General features: G+C 43.2%; 1 protein-coding gene across 1 annotated transcript; it reads right to left on the minus strand.

The window, feature by feature from the left end:
* Positions 1-359: 359 nt before the first annotated feature.
* Positions 360-18,714, minus strand: C2H17orf75 (chromosome 2 C17orf75 homolog). The gene is made up of 10 exons (XM_020783449.3): positions 18,491-18,714; positions 17,585-17,662; positions 14,797-14,922; positions 12,849-12,989; positions 12,091-12,148; positions 10,541-10,660; positions 6,405-6,469; positions 6,114-6,247; positions 4,630-4,733; positions 360-1,313 (listed from the first exon to the last, which is right to left on the minus strand). Exons 1-10 carry the CDS (start codon positions 18,634-18,636, stop codon positions 1,059-1,061), a joined length of 1,227 nt encoding a protein of 408 aa, XP_020639108.3. The 5' UTR covers positions 18,637-18,714; the 3' UTR covers positions 360-1,058.
* Positions 18,715-18,827: the final 113 nt, after the last annotated feature.

The following is an 18,827-nucleotide window of genomic DNA, read 5'->3' on the forward strand; positions in this document are numbered from 1 at the left end:
GAAAAAAGTACGTGCAGATGCCATATACCTGATTTGAATGCCTTGCAGCCACAGCTATTATGTAGGACAAATTTCCACAGTCATCGTTAATTTGAATCGTTTGTTAACTCATGATGTGTAGATGAGGAACCAAGCAGGAAAAGCTTAGGTCACCCAATAAAGTGCTCAGCATGGTTTCTTTATGTAAAAACAGAGCTTATATATGGTAATTCTTCTATCAATTATTTCATAAAATTTCATATTCTTAAATCTTATTCTGATTTAAGATGAAGTTTGATCCACTAGGTAGCTCATTTTGTCACTGACATCAAATGCACCCTAATACAGTTGTGAAAAACATTCCCAAAGCCAGGGGAAAAAAAAACACTTTTCACACAATAAACTATATTTCCTAAAATGAAAAAAAGTAAGAGTTGATCTATTACCTAAATAATAAAAATGTACACAACAGCAGGTACTGTTTTACACTACGCATGTCAAACTATTTCTCCACCAAAAGGTCACTCTGGGCATTCCAAATTAGTTAGTTGAATTTAGGCACCCAGTTGCCAAGTCCAGATATTATGTTCCCAAGCCAAAAGACTGGAAAGCTAAAGCAGAGACAAGCTCAGGTATTCCACCCCCACCACCACCCTACTTCCTTCTCCTTGCAGGCCCAGGTTCCTGGTTTGCTAAACCCATTTCTCTGTGTTGCCCAAACCATGATTTATTTGAGCACTCCCTCGGAACCAGGGCAGCAAAGCAGAATATAGTTTTTACGGAACACTTTAAAACCACAGTTTTGCAGTTTGGGCATCACGGAAGAGCATGATTTAATACACTAAAAGTCTTCTCACAAGTCAGACACAGCAAGAGGAGGATGAGAGAGGAGGGTGAACACTCAAGTGAGCTCCTTGACTCCAGCAAAACAAAGTATTTACATGACATATTGTAATATTTCAAAGCGTGCCATGTGTTTAAACAAGCTGCAACCAACTGCAACTCTCTATAGCACACTTAAAAAAAAACAACAACTTCGTATCTCCTCCTCATGTGATTAGAGTACACACAGATACATATTAATTCTGCCATGTGTAAGCTCCCCTGTGTTCAGGGGACACATTTAAATGAGAAGCTGGCTCTCTCATGAATTCTTCCAGGACACAGATTACACTCTTGGCTTCTTGCATTTCAGCCTGTTCGACTTTCACCATCTTCAAGAGGACGTCTCCGCTGCCACAGTTCTTCAGAAATAGGTAGCACTTGAACAAAGCATAATGGCTCATTTCTGCTTGCCTGATAAACCGCTTCAGGTTGTTGATGTCTTGGATGGCCTAGAAGCAGAGCAGCGAGACAGATCTGGAGCTAAGACATGGCTGCTGTAGACCAGGTGTCGTGCCTCCACTTGCTGCCCCAACAGGCTCGCGGGCGCTGCAGCCACACTGCCCAGACAGTCCGATTCAGATCAGCTGCCCAGGAAGGGGGACAAAGGTACTGGGTTCTCTTCCACGGACAGACATGATAGCTAAACTGTTCCCCAGCTGGAGCTCAGTACATGCACTTACACACTCTCGATCCAAGGGCCTACTGGCAGTGTACAAACTGCAAACAGTAAAAGGCACGTTCTCTACAAGGAATTCCTTACCCTTAATTTAAAACCCTTGACCTCCAAAACAATGAATGGGTGTGATACAGTTTAGGCTTAGGCACTTTTAATTCCCCTTGATGGAGTGGAAGAGAACCAATCACCTGCTTACTCTGGTATGTGTATACAAAATTTGTAGCCACCCAGGTTTCGCTGGCTTGTCCTTGGTCATTATCAACAATTTAAAGTCCCTTGGAGTGCATAGACTGCCACTCCAAAATCTCATGCTCCTCTGATTCTTACTACAGATGTTACGTGACTAGAGATGGGCACAAACTGGTTTGTCCCAGTGTGTAAAGGCGGAAGCAGAGGTGCTGCTGCTCCCCTCCCCGGCCTCCGCAGCAGATGAGCCACTCACCAGGCCCAGCTTGCTTGTTTTTTTTCCACCTCCTCGGCTCGTCTCCCAGTCACGAGCAAGAGCACAGACTCCTCTGCTGCGCCCTGTTGTCCGAGTGGGAGATCAGCCAAGAGGGCAGGGCAGAGAAGCCTGAACTGTTGCCGGGGCTGGAAGATCAATTGAGGAGGTACATGAAGTGAGCATGGAACTAAGATACTGGGCCTGGTGAGTGGCTGGATTGAGCCAGAGGAGGCGGGGATGCCTTTATGAGCTGGGATGAACCAGGACAAATCACTTTGTGCCCATCTCTAAACATGAGCCTTTTACCAACTCAGAGAAGCATCAGGCTGTTTGGTTTGTTTTCAGTCCAAAAGACTGACCCACAATTCAACTATATCTCATCACTAAGAGTCACTTAAGGGGTTATTAACACCAACTGGAATGTTTTGTTTTATTTATTTGTTTGTTCCATTTTTACCCCGCCCATCTAGATTCAGGAATCTACTCTGGGCAGCTTACAGAGTATAAAGATAAAAACAACATCAAAATAACTTTGATCAAAGAGCAAAACTCGATAAAGAGAACAGGATCCAAGATGGAAAAGAAGCTATGTAATGGGAGGGGGGGAAGGCCTGCAGGAAGAACCAAGTCTTCAACTTGTTTTTAAAAATTCCCAGCGAGGGTGCCAGTCAAATCTCCGGTGGTAAGGTATTCCAAAGAGGAGGGGCCACCACCAAGAAGGCCCAGTTTCTTGTTCTCTCCTTCTGGCTATCTCTCTGAGTTAAGCCCTCCAGCCATCGGGTCTGGCTTGATCAAGTGAGCCGAGTAAAGCTAGGTGGGAACAGGTGATCTGGCAGGTATCGAGGCCCTAATCCTTTTAGGGCTTTACATGTAAGCATTAGTACCTTGAAATCAATGCGGAAATGAATGGGTAACCAGTGTAAGGCCGCCAGAGTGGGAGAAATATGTTGGTGTCTTTTCACCCCTATTAATAGCCTGGCCGCCACATTCTGCACAATTTGAAATTTCTGCATCAGTCTGAAAGGCAGACCCATGCAGAGCGCATTGCAGTAGTCTAATCTTAAGACTATGAGCGCATGGACCAGAGTGGTGAGCAACCCAACATCAAGATAGAAGTGCAGCTGGGTAATCTGCCAAATATGTAAATGGGTGGAGCGGACCACAGATGCCACCTGGGACTTCATGGTAAGTGCTGGGTCAAAATGGACCCCCAAGCTGCGGACCACACTCTTTGTGGTGAGAGTTCCCCCCCCCAAAAAGAGAGGGACCTTCCCCAACCACTGATAAAAGGGGCACCCACCCTCAAGACCTCTGTCTTGTCCGGGTTCAACCTCAGTCCATTTACCTGCATCCATTGCTGTACGACCCCCAGGCAGCACTCAGGGGGCACAATGGCATCCACTGCTGTTGGAAAATAAGAGATGCAGCCATACCTCTTGATGACCCCACTCAGCAGCCTCATAGATATTAAACAGCATTGGAGAGATGATTGATCCCTGTGGCACCCCAAAATTGAGGGGGTATGGGGCTGATACATTCTCTCCATGCTGGACCTTTTGGGAATGGTTCTCCAAGGATTGGAGCCAAGAGAGCTAGGCCACCAATCCCCAAATCAGAGAGCCTCCCCATGAGGATACCGTGGTCGACGGTATGGAAGGCGGCTGAGATATCAAGGAAAACCACCAAGAACATTTTGCCCCCATCGGCCTCCCTCAAAAGGTCATCAAGCAGGGCGACCACTGCCGCTTCCATGCCATGGCATGGCCTGAAGCCCGAATGGAATGGATCCAGGGCGTTGGTCTCATCCAAAAGAGCCTGCAGCTGATCGGCGACCACCCTCTCTACTACCTTGCTAAGGAAAGAAACATTGGTGACACACCTATAATTGCCAATGTTGTCCGCCGCCAAGCTCGGTTTCTTCCTCATGGGCCTTAATGAGTGTCTCCTTGAGGGCAAGGGGAACCCTGCCCTCCTGGAGAGACCCATTTATTATAGCAGTGGCCCATTCAGTTGTTACAGGCCTGGCCGCTTTGATTAGCCAGGCTGGGCAAGGGTCAAGAGAGGAGGTGGTGGCACGACAGCGGTCAAACACCTTGTCAACCTCAAGTGACGTCACCGGCTGAAAGTGAGTGAACTTCATCAGACAGGACAGAGCGCTTGATGTCTCTGCTCAATCTACTGACTTCAAATAGGGGGATAGGTCCTATCGGTGTTGCCACTGATGTCCCACACGAGGAAGTCAGTGGCAAAAACACACAGCCTTCTGCATGTTACTGAATTCAAATTCCCACCACCTTGGCTTACAGTGATGCATGATAGGAATTGTACTTTATCAATGTCTGGTGGGTCAAATATTCTCAATCCCATCCTAAACTACAGGACAAGAGTGGAAAATTAGCTAAAATGGATAACAGGCTGAACTCATGCCAAAAGTAGATGTCTGAACATTTCTACCAACTATAAGTGCAGGATGGGAGTCTCTTGCCCACCAACACAATGCTAAATGTTAAAATGTCATCGGAGCTTGACCCTAACTGGCATCCTAACATTAAAAACCATTGTTAAAGACCACAATTCTTGGATAGACAGTGAAATTTTTCAAATGTCTGTCTTTTCTTCCAATCATATAAAAAGGGCAGTGGGTTACCTTCAATTTGAAGTTCTCCAGGATCTGCCGGAACAGAAACGGATTCCCCCCTTCAGAGCCACTCAAAAATGCTCGCATCCAGTCATCACAAAATTTGTTACTCCCTGTTGTATTTTTGGAAACAAAAAGGAGGGCTGTGAAGTCTTACAATATGACTAAATATCCCTACGGCCAAAGTCCGCTAAAGTAGCTGAGCAATAGGTACCACAGGCTGTAGCAGAAAATTACAGGAAAAAAAGGCATTGATGACTATTCATGCATCAGCCTGCGATGGTCAACAGGGATAAAACCATTTCTCCAAAAAAGAAAACAGCATGGAGACAAGAGGGTGATCTTGCAGCTTGCAGAATACACAACTGTAGGGTGCTACAGCTAGACCATTAGGTTCTTGAGATACAAGTAAATAGCAAAGCTTCTCTGGCACATGTGCAACCAGAAGAAGATGTAGGGACTGGTTATATACGGCACAGGATCCCACTGGCTGGGAAAAAGAACATAGGAGAGCTGTTTGTAGGCTTCTTGGAGGCAGACCTTTGGTTTGAGCTAGCTGGATTCCTCTTGTGTTCAGACCCTACAGGTGCAACAAAGAAACTACGAGTTTCTTCGCTACTGGCTCTGAGATTATGAACTTCTATGGCTACAAAAATAGAACAGTGCAATACTGTTATTAAGACAACTGAAAGGGCAGAAAAATAAGTGAGCTTTCAAGATTCCCATCCATTTCTGAATCTTTACTTGCCCTAAGAAAGGTATAAAGCTAAAATGTGTTTTGGGATTTTCTTATGGCCAGTATGTCTGCCTGTGCTTTTGATGTGATTTAGCCAGAAGTGCATTATCAAGAAGAATCCTTTCTCTCCTCCACCCCCAGCATTCAATGCCTGTGCAGCAGAAATGGCATCACTGGCAGTGGCAGACTGTGCTCTAACTGGAGTTCCTTTTTTCAGTTTTGGTGTGCACACAGCTCTCATGCAATGAGACAAAATTGCAACCATCCCAAAATTGAAAAAGAAGGTGTTTAATTAGCAGCATTCCATCACTGCCAATGATGCCATCCCTGCTGCATAGATAGAGCTGCATAAGAGGATACTGGCTGGTATTGTAAGTTTATTCAGAGAGAGCACCAAGCTTTGCTTTTCTAAAGTATTCTGTCTTAGGCTCTGGCTGTTCCAACTTCAGAATACAACAGTACATGAAACAATTCAGTGAAAACATCCATAATACTTGCCAGTAAGTATTGACAAGAAGGGAAGACAGTATTGCTCACAGGATGTTAAGAGTTTTGTCTTATGATCTGAAGTATAAGAGAGCTGGCCCCATACTCCAGATCCTTCTGTTGGCATAAGCCTGCTGTTGTAACATCATCCTACAGATACTGTCCCTCTAGAAACAGCCATGAATGCCATTTTAAAGTGTGTTAAATCCATTATTTCCTATTCCTAACCATTCTATACAGATGAATCCCATGTCTATGCCTGCAAGCTCACCTGCATTGTGGAACTGAGGCTGAGGTCCGCTACAATCTGTTACTACTGGCTTGTGTTCCTCTGTCATGGTTACACATAAGGAAGTCATTGTGGTCTCCCTGACCAGATCTTGAAGGCTTGCCGCTCTAAGGAATCTGAAAAAGAAAATGAATGCTCAAGGATTTGTTTATAGATGCTCACAGTTTACAATTTGCTAAGCTGAAGGAGGAAGACAGCACGGCAATGACCGCTTTACGAAACAGCATCTGGCTACTGCCCTAAACGTCATCTTGGATGTTAATTTTCCCTTACCTGTTGATATCTTTCTTTGTCCTTTCATCAGAGTCCTTCACTTCGACTGGGGTGCAGCTTAGAGCCTGGAAATAGGAAAGTGAGGAAATATATAATGTCATTGGTTTAGATAAGGACTGAGGTTTAAGCTACGATCACATCCCACTTAACTGGAATGTCATGACATTCATGTTCTCAGCAGATATGCATAGGACTTGTCACCGAGCAGAACATTTGTTTTCAGCACTTGTCGGCATTTTTCATACCTCTTCCAATGTGTTTTAATGATGTAAAAGTCGGGGAGAGGAAGGGGGTTAACAAAACGACTTCAAGTTGTTTCCTCTGCTTTCCAGGGTAGAGGCGACAGCAGCATTCGGTGGGGGGTGGGTGGAAAGTGTTGCTTTTCCACCCCCTTTCTCACAGATGGAGGCTTTGTCTATATGTTCTTTGGCAACTAAAGTGCACTTTATGGTATTATGCTGTGTTTATTAAAACATTTGTATCCTTACTCCATATGCAGAGGTCTTAGTGTGGAGCAGAAACAATAAAAATAAAAAGAATTTTCAAAGACAGGTAGAACAATAATCCAAACAGGCTGAAACAATTCAATGTAACAAAAGAACAAAGAACAAGCAGACAGAAAAACAGACAAACAATAGATTCAAATTAATCCATGGTCACAGTGCCTGAAACAGGTAGGTGAACAGCTCTGTTTCAATTTGGTGCCAAATTGAAGCCCACAGAGTAACTCTAGGACAGGGCATTCCACAATCAAGGTATCGTACAACAGAAGATCTCCTCTTCAGGTATCGTACAACAGAAGGTCTCCAAACAGTATATTGCTCCCAATGGTGGCACACTCAGGGGTGGCACCCATCCCCATGCTCACACCCATACCCATACAACATAGTGAACAGGTTTGAGTGTGTTGGGAAAGCAGATAAGAAGACCATCAGGAAGCTAAATTCCTAGCAAGGTCATTTGAAGTGGAATATCTCACAGCTGAGATACCAAGAAAAATGCATCAATTGTCTTCAAGAATCAACAGTTGTATCAGCAAACAAGATAGTCAGTGATGGGGGAGGGGGCAAAAAATTCTTGGAAGGCAGCTACTGACAACCATCAGGGTGGAAAGCAACACGGTCACAGGAACTTTCACAGGCAATGGCAGTGACACTCAAGCTGACTCTTGTTAGTACTGTGCATCAGAAGACAATGGCAAACCACTTCTCAATACCTGAAATGATTGATGGGACCTCTCAACACAGAAAAACAGATAGTTCTGGAACACGAGACTCTCAGATTGAAACACAGTCAATCAACTACAAGGGAAAACCTAATGATAAGTGTAAATAGTGCTGTACTTGATGAAACTGAAAGGATATTTGTTGTTAATGGGCACAGACGCCAAAGAAAATTCCTAAGCTGTGCAACGTACTGGAATTTTCAATACTGAAAATAGGATTCGGAGTAAAATCAAAATTGTGAAACAAGAGATGGAACATATAAATATTTGCATAGTTTGAATAAGCAAACTGAAGTGCACTAGAACAGGATATTTTCAATCATATAATTACAAATTTTTTGTTCTGAAAATGTATATTTGCTGCTAAAATTTATGCCTTTCACATAACGGCACAACAGCATTTCATCCAGCAAGTGAGAAATACCAAGTATTAAAGCTGGATTCAGAAAAAGAAGAAGCCCTAGATATCTTATTGCAAATACAAGTTGGTTACTAGAGCATATTAAAGAATTTTAAAAACCAGCCTATGCTTTTATAGACTCTAGCAAATCCTTCAACTGTGTAAGTCATGAAAAGCTATGAATATCACTCAAAATTAGATTCAAATGAAGAAGGAGAAGAAAAAGGTGGTTGGAGATAATGCTGATGACACCATATCACTGACAGAAAACAATGACAACTTGAAACAACATCTGGAGAAGAATAAAGAAAAGAAGCCCCAAAAGCAGGATTACAGTTGAACATTAAGACAAAAATTTGACTGCAGAAAAGTTAAATAATACTAAATTGTTAAAGATTTTCTATACCTCAGTTCAGTTGTCAACTCTAATGGAGACAGCAACTAAGAAATCAGAACAGGTCTAAGACCTACGAAGGAAAAGATCCTCAAGTGTAAGGCCATGACCATCTGTATTACTGTTGTCCTTATTATGATGTACAGACATAAAAGCTGGACAACACAGAAAGTTGACAAGAAAAAAGAAGACTCATTTGTAATGTAATGTTGGAGGAGAGCTTTAAGGTAATGATGGGCCATTAGAAGGAAGACAAAATGGATTCTAGATTGTATCAAGCTTGAAATCTCATTAGAAGCTAAAATGACCAACCTTTTGTATACAGGGACCCCTGTATTTGTGGGGGCTCAGTCCCAAGACCCCCGCACAGATGCTGAAAAATGCAGATTATAGTGAACACTATATATAGCATTGTTTTTGGCTCCTTCTAGTGGCTCGTTCTAGGAGGGACGTGGTGGCGCTGCGGGCTAAACTGCAGAAGCCTTTGTGTGCTGCAGGGTCAGAAGCCCAGCAGTTGTAAGATCGAATCCATGCGATGGAGTGAGCTCCCGTTGCTTTGTCCCAGCTCCTCACCAACCTAGCAGTTCGAAAGCATGCAAATGTCAGTAGATAAATAGGTACCACCTCGGTGGGAAGGTAAACAGTGTTCCGTGTATAGTCGCGCTGGCCACGTGACAACGGAAACTGTCTTCGGACAAATGGCTTGGAAATGGGATGAGCACCGCCCCCTAGAGTTGGACACGACTGACTAAATGTCAAGGGGAACCTTTACCTTACCTAGCGGCTCGTTCTGGTACTGACATAATGAAAATATATTTCATTAGCAAATTCAATATACTCTGCCTCCCTCTACTGGCCAGTTCTGGTAACCTCACCTTTAGAAATACATATTTCTAGGATGTTTCTTTTAATATTTTAAATATTTTCAGACTGTGGATAAGTCAATCAGCAGATACTGATCCCATGAATAAGGGGGTCCTACTGTACATTAAGTCAAGACTCACTGGAAAAGACAATACAGTGGGGTCTCTACTTAAGAACGTCCCTACTTAAGAACAATCCAACTTAAGAACAGCTCCATTTGCTATATTTTGCTTCTACTTGAGAACAGAAATCCAAGATAAGAACAGGAAAAAAAAACCTTTCCTGCTCTTTTTTTAACCTTAGGTCATCTTAGGTTACAAAAAAATTCTCCCCCTAGTGGTAGAGTACGTATTAACCAGCTTTGCATTAGTTCCTATGGGAACTAATGCTTCAATGTACGAACGCACCTCTACATAACAAAAAAACAGCCAGAACGGATTAATTGGTTTTCAGTCCATTCCTATGGGAAATTTTGCTTCAACTTAAGAACGTTTCAACTTAAGAACACCATTCCAAAATGGATTAAGTTCTTAAGTAGAGGTTCCACTGTAGTTTCTATGGACGGAAAAGAGCAGATACGGATTAAATGGTTTTCAGTGCATTCCTATGGGAAATGCAGATTCAACATAAGAACTTTTCAACTTGAGAACCACCTTCCAATACGGATTAAGTTCTTAAGTAGAGACCCCACTGTATAGCTAGGAAGTTGAAGGCAGCAGAAAAATAAAAAGACCCAACATGAGATGAATTGACTCAAAAAGGGAGGCTACAGCTCTTAGTTTGTTGGACTGGAACAGGTGGCTATTAATGTGAGAACCTTTTAATAATAAGATAAAAATCCTAGAACTGCAGAGTTGGAAGGGACCCTATGGATCATTGGGTCCACCTATCAAGAAGGCACAATGAGGAATCGAACTCCCAACCTCTGGCTCTGCAGCCGGATGTCTCAACCGCTGAGCTATCCAGCAGTGTCGGAAGATATTAATTCATTGGGTCACCCTAAGTCTGAAGCAACCGGATGGTACGTCACAGCCACCACAATGGGATTCGTAGGAATGCCTTCTCGGCAGATCCTCAGTGTTTACACAAGTGCAAACAGAAGAAGGCCAATCATTCCAAGTGTCAAAGTTCTTTGGCCAAGACAACCACATGGTAACAATAAACTGTTGTTACTGCTACTTGGCTTTTAGAATAGCAAATGCAAACAAAACAGAAAAAGAGACTCAGGAAGTATGGATTTGTGTGATACTCACAGCATGTAACAGAAAGGCAAGTTTCTCCTGGAAAAGCTGCACCACCCTCTGAATAGGGCACACCAAATCTTCAAACCAGGTCTTGAGGAAGGGTTTAATGCAGGTCTCCAGGTTATTCTGCTGCAACAAACTGAAGAGTTAAACTTCTATGTCATGTGTGCCCGTCCTCCAATGGTGCCAGGAGAAGAAAACTGACCCCTGCACCCACTGAAGCGCCATGTTTTGTTTTATACGGGCTGTTCTGAACTCCTGCCCCAGGTGCAACCAGGCCTTATCCCACATGAGGAGCTGTGCTCCAGAAACACAAGACGTAGAAAGTATTGTGCAGCTGTTGAAATGCCGGACGGGACATTTCAATTAGTGCTGGTAATGGATGTTGCAAGCAACTCTGACCTCAGCCCTTGCATTTCACAGACCTGTAAATGCTACCTAGATGCAAGCGCCAGGTTTTAAATGTCACTCTTACAACTGCAGTAGCAACATTTAGAAATGGCAAATTCAAAACCAAAAGAGATTTGTCAATGTGTCTTTCACACAGCACAGTATTACTGGTAAGTTTCCTCCACACAGGCTAAAAATATTTTAACATAAACCAAAACATAAATGTAACAGAAGGAAAGGCAGTCGAAAACTGAAGCCCGGGTTCTCTGCCTAGCTTGCCATGGTGTAATGTATGGGGCTGTGCTGCATATCTCCCCTACATAGCACTTTTTAGGTCTATAAAACTAGGACAAAAATTACTGTGTTTCGAAACTGATACACCCCCTGCCTGTTCTACCTTGTCAACAAGAAATGGTAAATGGGACTCAGGCCTGCAGCTCATCCATCCATACGGAGCAAGCAGAGGCTGCTCTAACCAAGATCTCTTTTAAGAGTCCCAGGATGCAAAAAGCCAAAAATTATTTTGAAAAATAAATAAATAGTCAGCCTTCCCCACTTCCTCAGCAGGCCCTGACAACCCAAGGAAGGCAAAGATGTGATAAGCAAACCAAGCCAAGCTCTTTTTTCCACGCGTACGGGTGACAGTAAATGAAAGTTATGAACCCAGACAACTCGCATACATTTTTTTTTCAGCCAGTAAATCCCAATTTGTATTCCTGCAGCATGGACTTTTTTTAAAAAAATAGGCTGGTGAATGGGCTATTTACATAGAATTTAAACATTGTGACCAATATGTCAATATTTATATGCATTGAGCTCCATCTAGCTGTAGAAGCTGCCTTGGGAACAGAAGATAATATAGAGGAAGTACAGAATACATTGAATCTGTTCTTATTTGAGGGTTTTTCTCAACTTATTGTCTTTTTTTAAAAAAAGACTATCATTTACAAACAGACAAAATAGTTGAAATCCTGTTGGTTAGCACGGGAAGTTGCAACTACAGTAGGCCCACTAATCAGTGGAACGTACAGTATTGCTGACATACCAAATCCTCACTGATTCAGTTGGTCTACTCTAGCTGTTATTTACTACACTAAGCAACAGGATTTCAGCCAACATGTAATAAAACAGTCATCTTAATTCTTTTGGTAGCAGCAATCAACATTTACCTCTGAATCTAGGTTAATCTTCATGTCTTGAACATATCTGTCAAGCTCAAGTCTGAATGTAAGCTCTTAAGGAAATAAGCCATACATCTGCTTAGGCTTGTATTTATACTTTTTATACTGAGGTGACAACTACATAACTCAGTTGTATGTTTTTGAGCTACTCATTTATATTATAGATTTTAGAACCATTCTAGAAAATTATGAGCATGCACTCCAAATGCCATTTAATTCAATAAACCATTGAATACATGGAACAGCTAACATCTTCAACTGTAAGCCATAAGAAGCATTTTAAACTAAGCCATGTGCATTCCTAAAATTTGGAGAGTTTTTCAGAAAAATTGACACTGAGAAATAATGTTCGACTTTGCAGACAATTTTTGGCCTTATAATAACCAACAGCCTACAAAACAACCCTTTATTTAACTTAGCAAAAATAATATCTTTTAACTTCTCTTTTCCTTTAACTTCATCCTAGTTTTCAATACATTTTTTCAAGTGATTTTCCAATATAGTCCTGGAATCCTGAGTCCTGTAAACTTACTTTGGATTATATTTTTTTTTTGTTTCCAGTCACTTTTAGAACATACCAAACCAATACAAGACTAGGACTCTCAGCATTCTGAAGGAAAGAACAGGGAACACATTTGCCCAGTGGGCTATACAGTGGCCAGGAATTACAAGCCAAGATGGTTTTTCAAATCTTTCAGCCTGTCTTCCCATGCATACTTGCAAATACCTGTATAGCAAAAGGATATAGCTCAAGCCCCTTCTCAGAGCCTCCCAAAAAACAGATCACATAGTCTAGCAGATTGTTGCTCGACTCTGGGCTTGCTGTATCTGAAGATTTTTCCAGCTGGAACAGGCAGTAATAACAACCAAGTCGACCTTCTGGTACACTGAAAGAGCAACAATGAATTAATCACATAGTTAAACTGTATTCTGTATTTGACACTGCAATCTGTATTATTGATCACATTATATACTGAGCACTTAAAAAAAATCGATAAGCTTCAGAAGATGGAGTGAGCTTCTCATTCCAGCTAATCACACTAGCACCCATTCTGCTTCCATTCACTTTGTCATCCTATGCATTAGACCTCCTAATATCTCCATTGTATTGCAATGCTGCTGGAGGACATCAGGCTGATAGAGTCTGAAGTTGTATTTACAAGAGGTAACTGCACTCTAATCCTTCCTTGTTCACATGCTTTTTTTTAAAAAAAGCTTGTCAGGATTAAAGGCAGTGAGTGACAGATGCTCAAGGGGAATCTCCTTTCTGAGCAGTTGAAACAGATAGCATAGATAAGATGGGAAGGGTGGAGTACATGGAATGGCTCATCATCCATACTGCAAGTAGGGGTGATTCATTTCACCCTCAAGTCCTGATTTGTGCAACATTTAGTTGATGAACAGACTAAATATCCCTACGATCAACTAGAAAAGCATCCCTGATTAATCAGGTTACGTATTTTTTTAATATTAATGACTGTTTATGTACTTTAAAAATGACAAAAACCAAGGACTGCCTTAGAAGAAGAATTTCTCCTTTCAGCCTTATACCTGCTTACATGGCAGTAAGTCCCTCTGAACTCATTCCGACCTGCTTCTATCACACAAGAGAGAATGTCTGTTCAAAACAGCATCTGTTGTATCATTTACACACACAGTCTTAAAAAACAAAGTGTCTTTCCCTTCAAAGCAGTTTGATTTGGACTGCAATCCTTCAGCCACTTGGGAGTAAGCCCCACTGTGCCTCATGGGACAGACATGCAAGTCAACATATACAGACTGTCCTTCTAATGGATTAAAACCCATTTGAAGGATGCAACTTTATGCTTCCAAGGCAGGCAGGCAGCTCAGGGGTCACCAGGTGCTGCACACTCCCTACCTGGGGACAAGAGAGAGCTCTCTTTGCTGGTGGGGTTGGAAACTCTGCTGCATCACATGAGATTGGGGTGAAAACAGGGATTTCCAGATGCAAAGTTTTCTCACTTCCCAACATGCCCAAGCTCCTTCCCTCTCCCTCTCCTTCTCTCTTCAGTGTCAATGGAAGGGAACTTTTTAAAAATAGGTTAAATCCAAGGGAGTGGATACCGATCTCCACACTTTCTGCTTGGCCAACAGCAAGCCAGAGGGCTTAGGAAAATGGGGCTTACTCTAGAAAATGACCCCGGACAGGCTCTCAAGTTTGACAACATATAAAAATATTACTGACTAATGGGTAAATCCAAGACCAGGTACTGTATTATCAGCTTACCTGGAACAATGAATTAACTGATCAATTATGTGCTGTCACTTCCAACTTATGCCAACCCACTTATATTAATCAGATTTAACTCAGGTGAAATTAATCAGATATAAATTGGTTATTTGTGACTAACAAATCACATTTATTGTAACAGGTCTAAGTGGATAGGGGGGTCCTACTGTATTTTTAACTTCCTATCCCTCCCTCCCTCAGGTTCTGAGACTCTCTATAGAGATTTAGCCTTGAGAAGCCTCTGGGAACCTCGGGATGGGGGAAGGGAGATCATGAATACTGGAAAACTGCCACCACTCCCTCCTCTCGCATCAAGTGGGAATGAAAGGAGGAGGAAGAGATTGCTGCTTTTGGTGCTAGACCCCTGACAACCATGATAAGTAGTTCAACTCAGAAGACTACCTCACCTCCAAGAAGGACTCAACACACCTGTGCGCTCTTACCTCAGTTCCACACCAACAACATTGCCCATCCCTTCGAAAAAGGGTCCCTTCACAAGATGCTTGGCAATACCACTGCGTAGCTCCATCTCTGCTTCAGCAGGCAAGTTAGTGTCCACCAAAGAGAGGCTTTTGTGCATTAAGAAAGAAAAACAAACATATTTGAGTAAAAGAAGGCTTATAACAAATTATTTCACCAATACCATTACCAAAACCAGCCTGTCTGTAACTGGGATTACTTGCAAGGAATTCCAAAGGAAAAAAGTTCACCTTCCAACTTAGCAGGTGGCTTCAGACTCTACCACTGTGTTTATTTATAAAAACACTTTTTGTATTAAGTCCAAGAATTATAACAGGTCATCCATCCATCCCTCCTTCCTTCCTAATATTTTACCCCGCCTTTCTTGTTGAAAAAGGACCCAAGGTGGCTTACAATGAAAGACAATATTTAAAGCTGAAAGCAATGAATATACAAATGGTGGTTTACATACATCACTAAAAGACAATATGCAGAACTATCCACAATGAATAAGGAGGCATCTTACAACATTAGCAGGCAATATTAAGGTAAAGATCAATAAGTATACAGAAAAGTCATTCTGAGAAATGTAAAATACAAAAACAGAAAACACAAGTAGAACAAAAATCCACTCAAAACAATAATGTATAACAATCTATTTATTTATTATTTATTTATTAATCTATCTAAAAATCACATGCAAATAGCTGGTTTACTGAGGGAAGATAAAGGTATTTCTTTGCCCGCTTGCGGAAGGATAGCAAAGATGGGGCCAGCATGGCCTCCAGTAGGAGAGAGTTCCAAAGTATGGGAGCAGCAACAGAGCAGGTCCTCTCCCGTGTCCCCATCAGATGCATCTGTGAAAGTGGCAAGACTGAGAGACAGGCCTCTTCTGATTATCTTAACACTCGAGCCAGCTCATAATGAGAGATATGGTCTTTGAGATAGCTTGGGCCCAGGCCATTTAGGGCTTTGTAGGTCAAAACCAGCACTTTACATTGTATCCAGTAACTGATCAGCAGCCAGTGGAGCTGCTGTAACAGGAGCTATGTGATTCCTGTAACCAACCCCAGACAGCAATCTGGCTGCTGCAAATGGAAAGTGTTTCCTGACACTTTCTATTTGCAGCCCCATATTGAGTGCATTACAGTAGTCCATCCAAGAAGTAACTAGGGCATGTATCACATTGGCCAGATTAGAACTCTCAAGAGACACAGCTGGGACACTAGTTTTAGTTGTGAAAATACACTTCTGGCCACTGCTGAGACCTGGGTATCCAGGTTCAAGGTTGAATCTAGGAGCACTCCCAAGCGGTGCACCTGTTTTTTCAATGGGAGTGTAATCCCATCCAGTACAGGGTGCATCTCTATTCCTTGATCTGCCTTTTGACTGACCAGGAGCACCTCTGTCTTATCTGGATTAAGTTTTAATTTATTCACCCTTATTCACTCTATTACTAATACCAAACACTGATTTAGAGTCGAACTAGCTTCCTCGAATTTAGGTGCCAAGGAGTTGGGTAACATCCGCATACTGGTAACACTGAGCCCCAAAACTCTGGGTAATCTCTCCCAGTGGTTTCATGCAGATGTTAAATAACACAGGAGACAAAACAGAACCCTGAGGAACTCCACAGGTCAGTGGACAAGGTTTTAAACAGGAGTCTCCCAGCACTACCTTCTCTCTTCCAGGAAGGACTGGAGCTACCCTAAAACAGTGCCCCCAAGTCCCATTCCAGAAGGACGGGTCAGGAAGATACTGACGTTGATAGTATCGAAAGCCAATGAGAGGTCCAGAAAAACAAACAGGGACACAGATCCCCTATCCAGTTCCCATTGTAGGTCATCTACCAAGGTGACCAAAGCCATCTCTGTCCCATAACCAGGCCTGAAACCAGATTGGAATAGGTCTAGATACTCTGTTTGATTCAAAAACCTCTGGAGCTGAGAAGCTACAACTTGCTCTAGTATCTTTCTCAAGAATGGGCTTTTTTAACCATCATCTTACTATTGCCTCCTTTAAGCATGATGGGATCCTACCCTGTTGCAAGGAGGCATTCACCAATCGTCCTACCCAATCAACCAGTCCCTTTCTGGCAGCTTTTATGAGCCAGGAAGGGCAAGGATCCAACAGGCACGTGGTAACTCTCATCTCCCCAAGTATCCTGACCACATCATCAGGCTGCAGCAACTGAAACACATCCATTAACACAGGGGGAGCAGAGGGCACAGTTTCATTCACAGGACCTGAAAAGGTTGCAGTATCCAAGTCAGCGAGGATCTGAGCAATTTTGCCTGCAAAGTGTCCTGCAAATTTTTCACAGTGAGCTACAGTGTGGTTTGCATTAGCTACCTGGGGGCTAGCATGTAGCAGGCCCCTGACCATTCAAAAAAGCTCCGCTGGCCAATTCCATGCAGATGGCAGAGAATAATGTCTTCTTTGCTGCTACCACTGCCATGGAATAAGCCTTCCAATGGACTCAGGTCTTTTTTTAAAATCAGATTCACTCAGTTTTTTGCCATCATCACTCAAATAAAATAAAATAATTCCCCCAAGCTTCTACTCCATAATGTAAGGATTCCTGTTTTCCTTTCTTCTACCTCATCACATGTTGGAAGCCCTCCAATAGAGGCCCATCACTACTAAAAATAAAAACAAAGCCCTGCACCCTTTTTAGGATGGTACTACCTGGTTTTGGACCTCCAGACATTTAAGGATACAAATCTGAATTCACACATCACCCAGTTAATGTCTTGGGCCATGCTGGCATACCTGAAATCATCAGAAGATGGAGTTCCAGCTGAGGTACTGCTTGGACTCCCATCATCACTGTCAACTCCCTGGGGCAACCTGAGAAAGTCAAACCATTTTTGAAACACCATATGCACATACACTTACATACTTAGATTTGAGTTAAGAACGGAAAAAAACCACGTGGGAGGAAGGGAAAGTGCAAAATTTGAACTTTCAGTTAACTGTTGGCCAGTGAAAAGGCTGCCTGTCTACTTCCTCACTCCTCCCAGCATTTAGAGAGTGGATTGGGAGACAGTCAATAGTCCTTTAAAAGGATCTGGGTTACTCACCGTTGGGAACCACTGTTACAGTCACTTTCCCCCCATGCTCCCACAGAACAACTGTGCAAGAACTAAATGACGCGAATGACATTTGGCCCTAGTTTCGCTAATTTTAATAAAATGTTGAAGTTAGGATTATGTATTCTGCTATCTGAGTTTAGTAACTCAAGGTGCAAAGATCCTTGTCACCTGCTTTTAAACCACAAAAAAACAACAACACGAGGGCAAATTAAAGGAGGAGCGGGGTTGTTGGCAAATCCTTAGCCACAACAGCCAAAACAAAGCCTCCAGGCACAAAGACAGGTTGTTATCTCTGAATGGCACATCCTGGGCGGAGGTTCCTGAGAAGCCGCTAACATCTGGTTACAGAAATTAAGCTGAATTTGGCAAGATCCAGTAATGCATGAAAGCGGGTTCTTACGAGCTTGTGGGACAAAGGAAGACAGGGAAACCAGAAGTGTAAAATAAGGATTCATGCCTGGCAAGACCCAGGATATTTGGGAAGGGCGGGCTGGCGTCTCTTGATGGGATCAGAGCGGAGACACGTAGCCCAGCGAGACACCCAGCGGGAAAGCCTAGCCGCCGCCCCCCCACCCATCCTCACCGGCGTCCCTGGTAGCCGTAAAGGCAGTAGTAGCTGTTGCTGTTGCTGCGCTCCGGTTTCCGTTCCTCCGGGAAGCCGCTCCCCTCCTCGCTGCTTTCCAACTCCTTCTCGTCCCCATCCACGGACTCCTGAAGGGAAGGCAGCATCTTTGCTCTTGGCCGGGCGTCAGGAACAGCCGCACCCCCCACCCCGCTCCTCCCCCCCCCGGGGCCGTGTAGAGGGAGTGCAACACCGTATTGTCCTCCGTGCCTCCACTTCGCCCTGCCCAAACGTTCCGACCCCCGCCACGCTACAGCCGGCGCCCAGGACCCGCAGGCGACACAACGAAGACGTCTCC

The sequence above is a fragment of the Pogona vitticeps genome, chromosome 2 (assembly GCF_051106095.1).
Source record: "Pogona vitticeps strain Pit_001003342236 chromosome 2, PviZW2.1, whole genome shotgun sequence".
NCBI classification, from domain to species: Eukaryota; Metazoa; Chordata; class Lepidosauria; order Squamata; family Agamidae; genus Pogona; species Pogona vitticeps.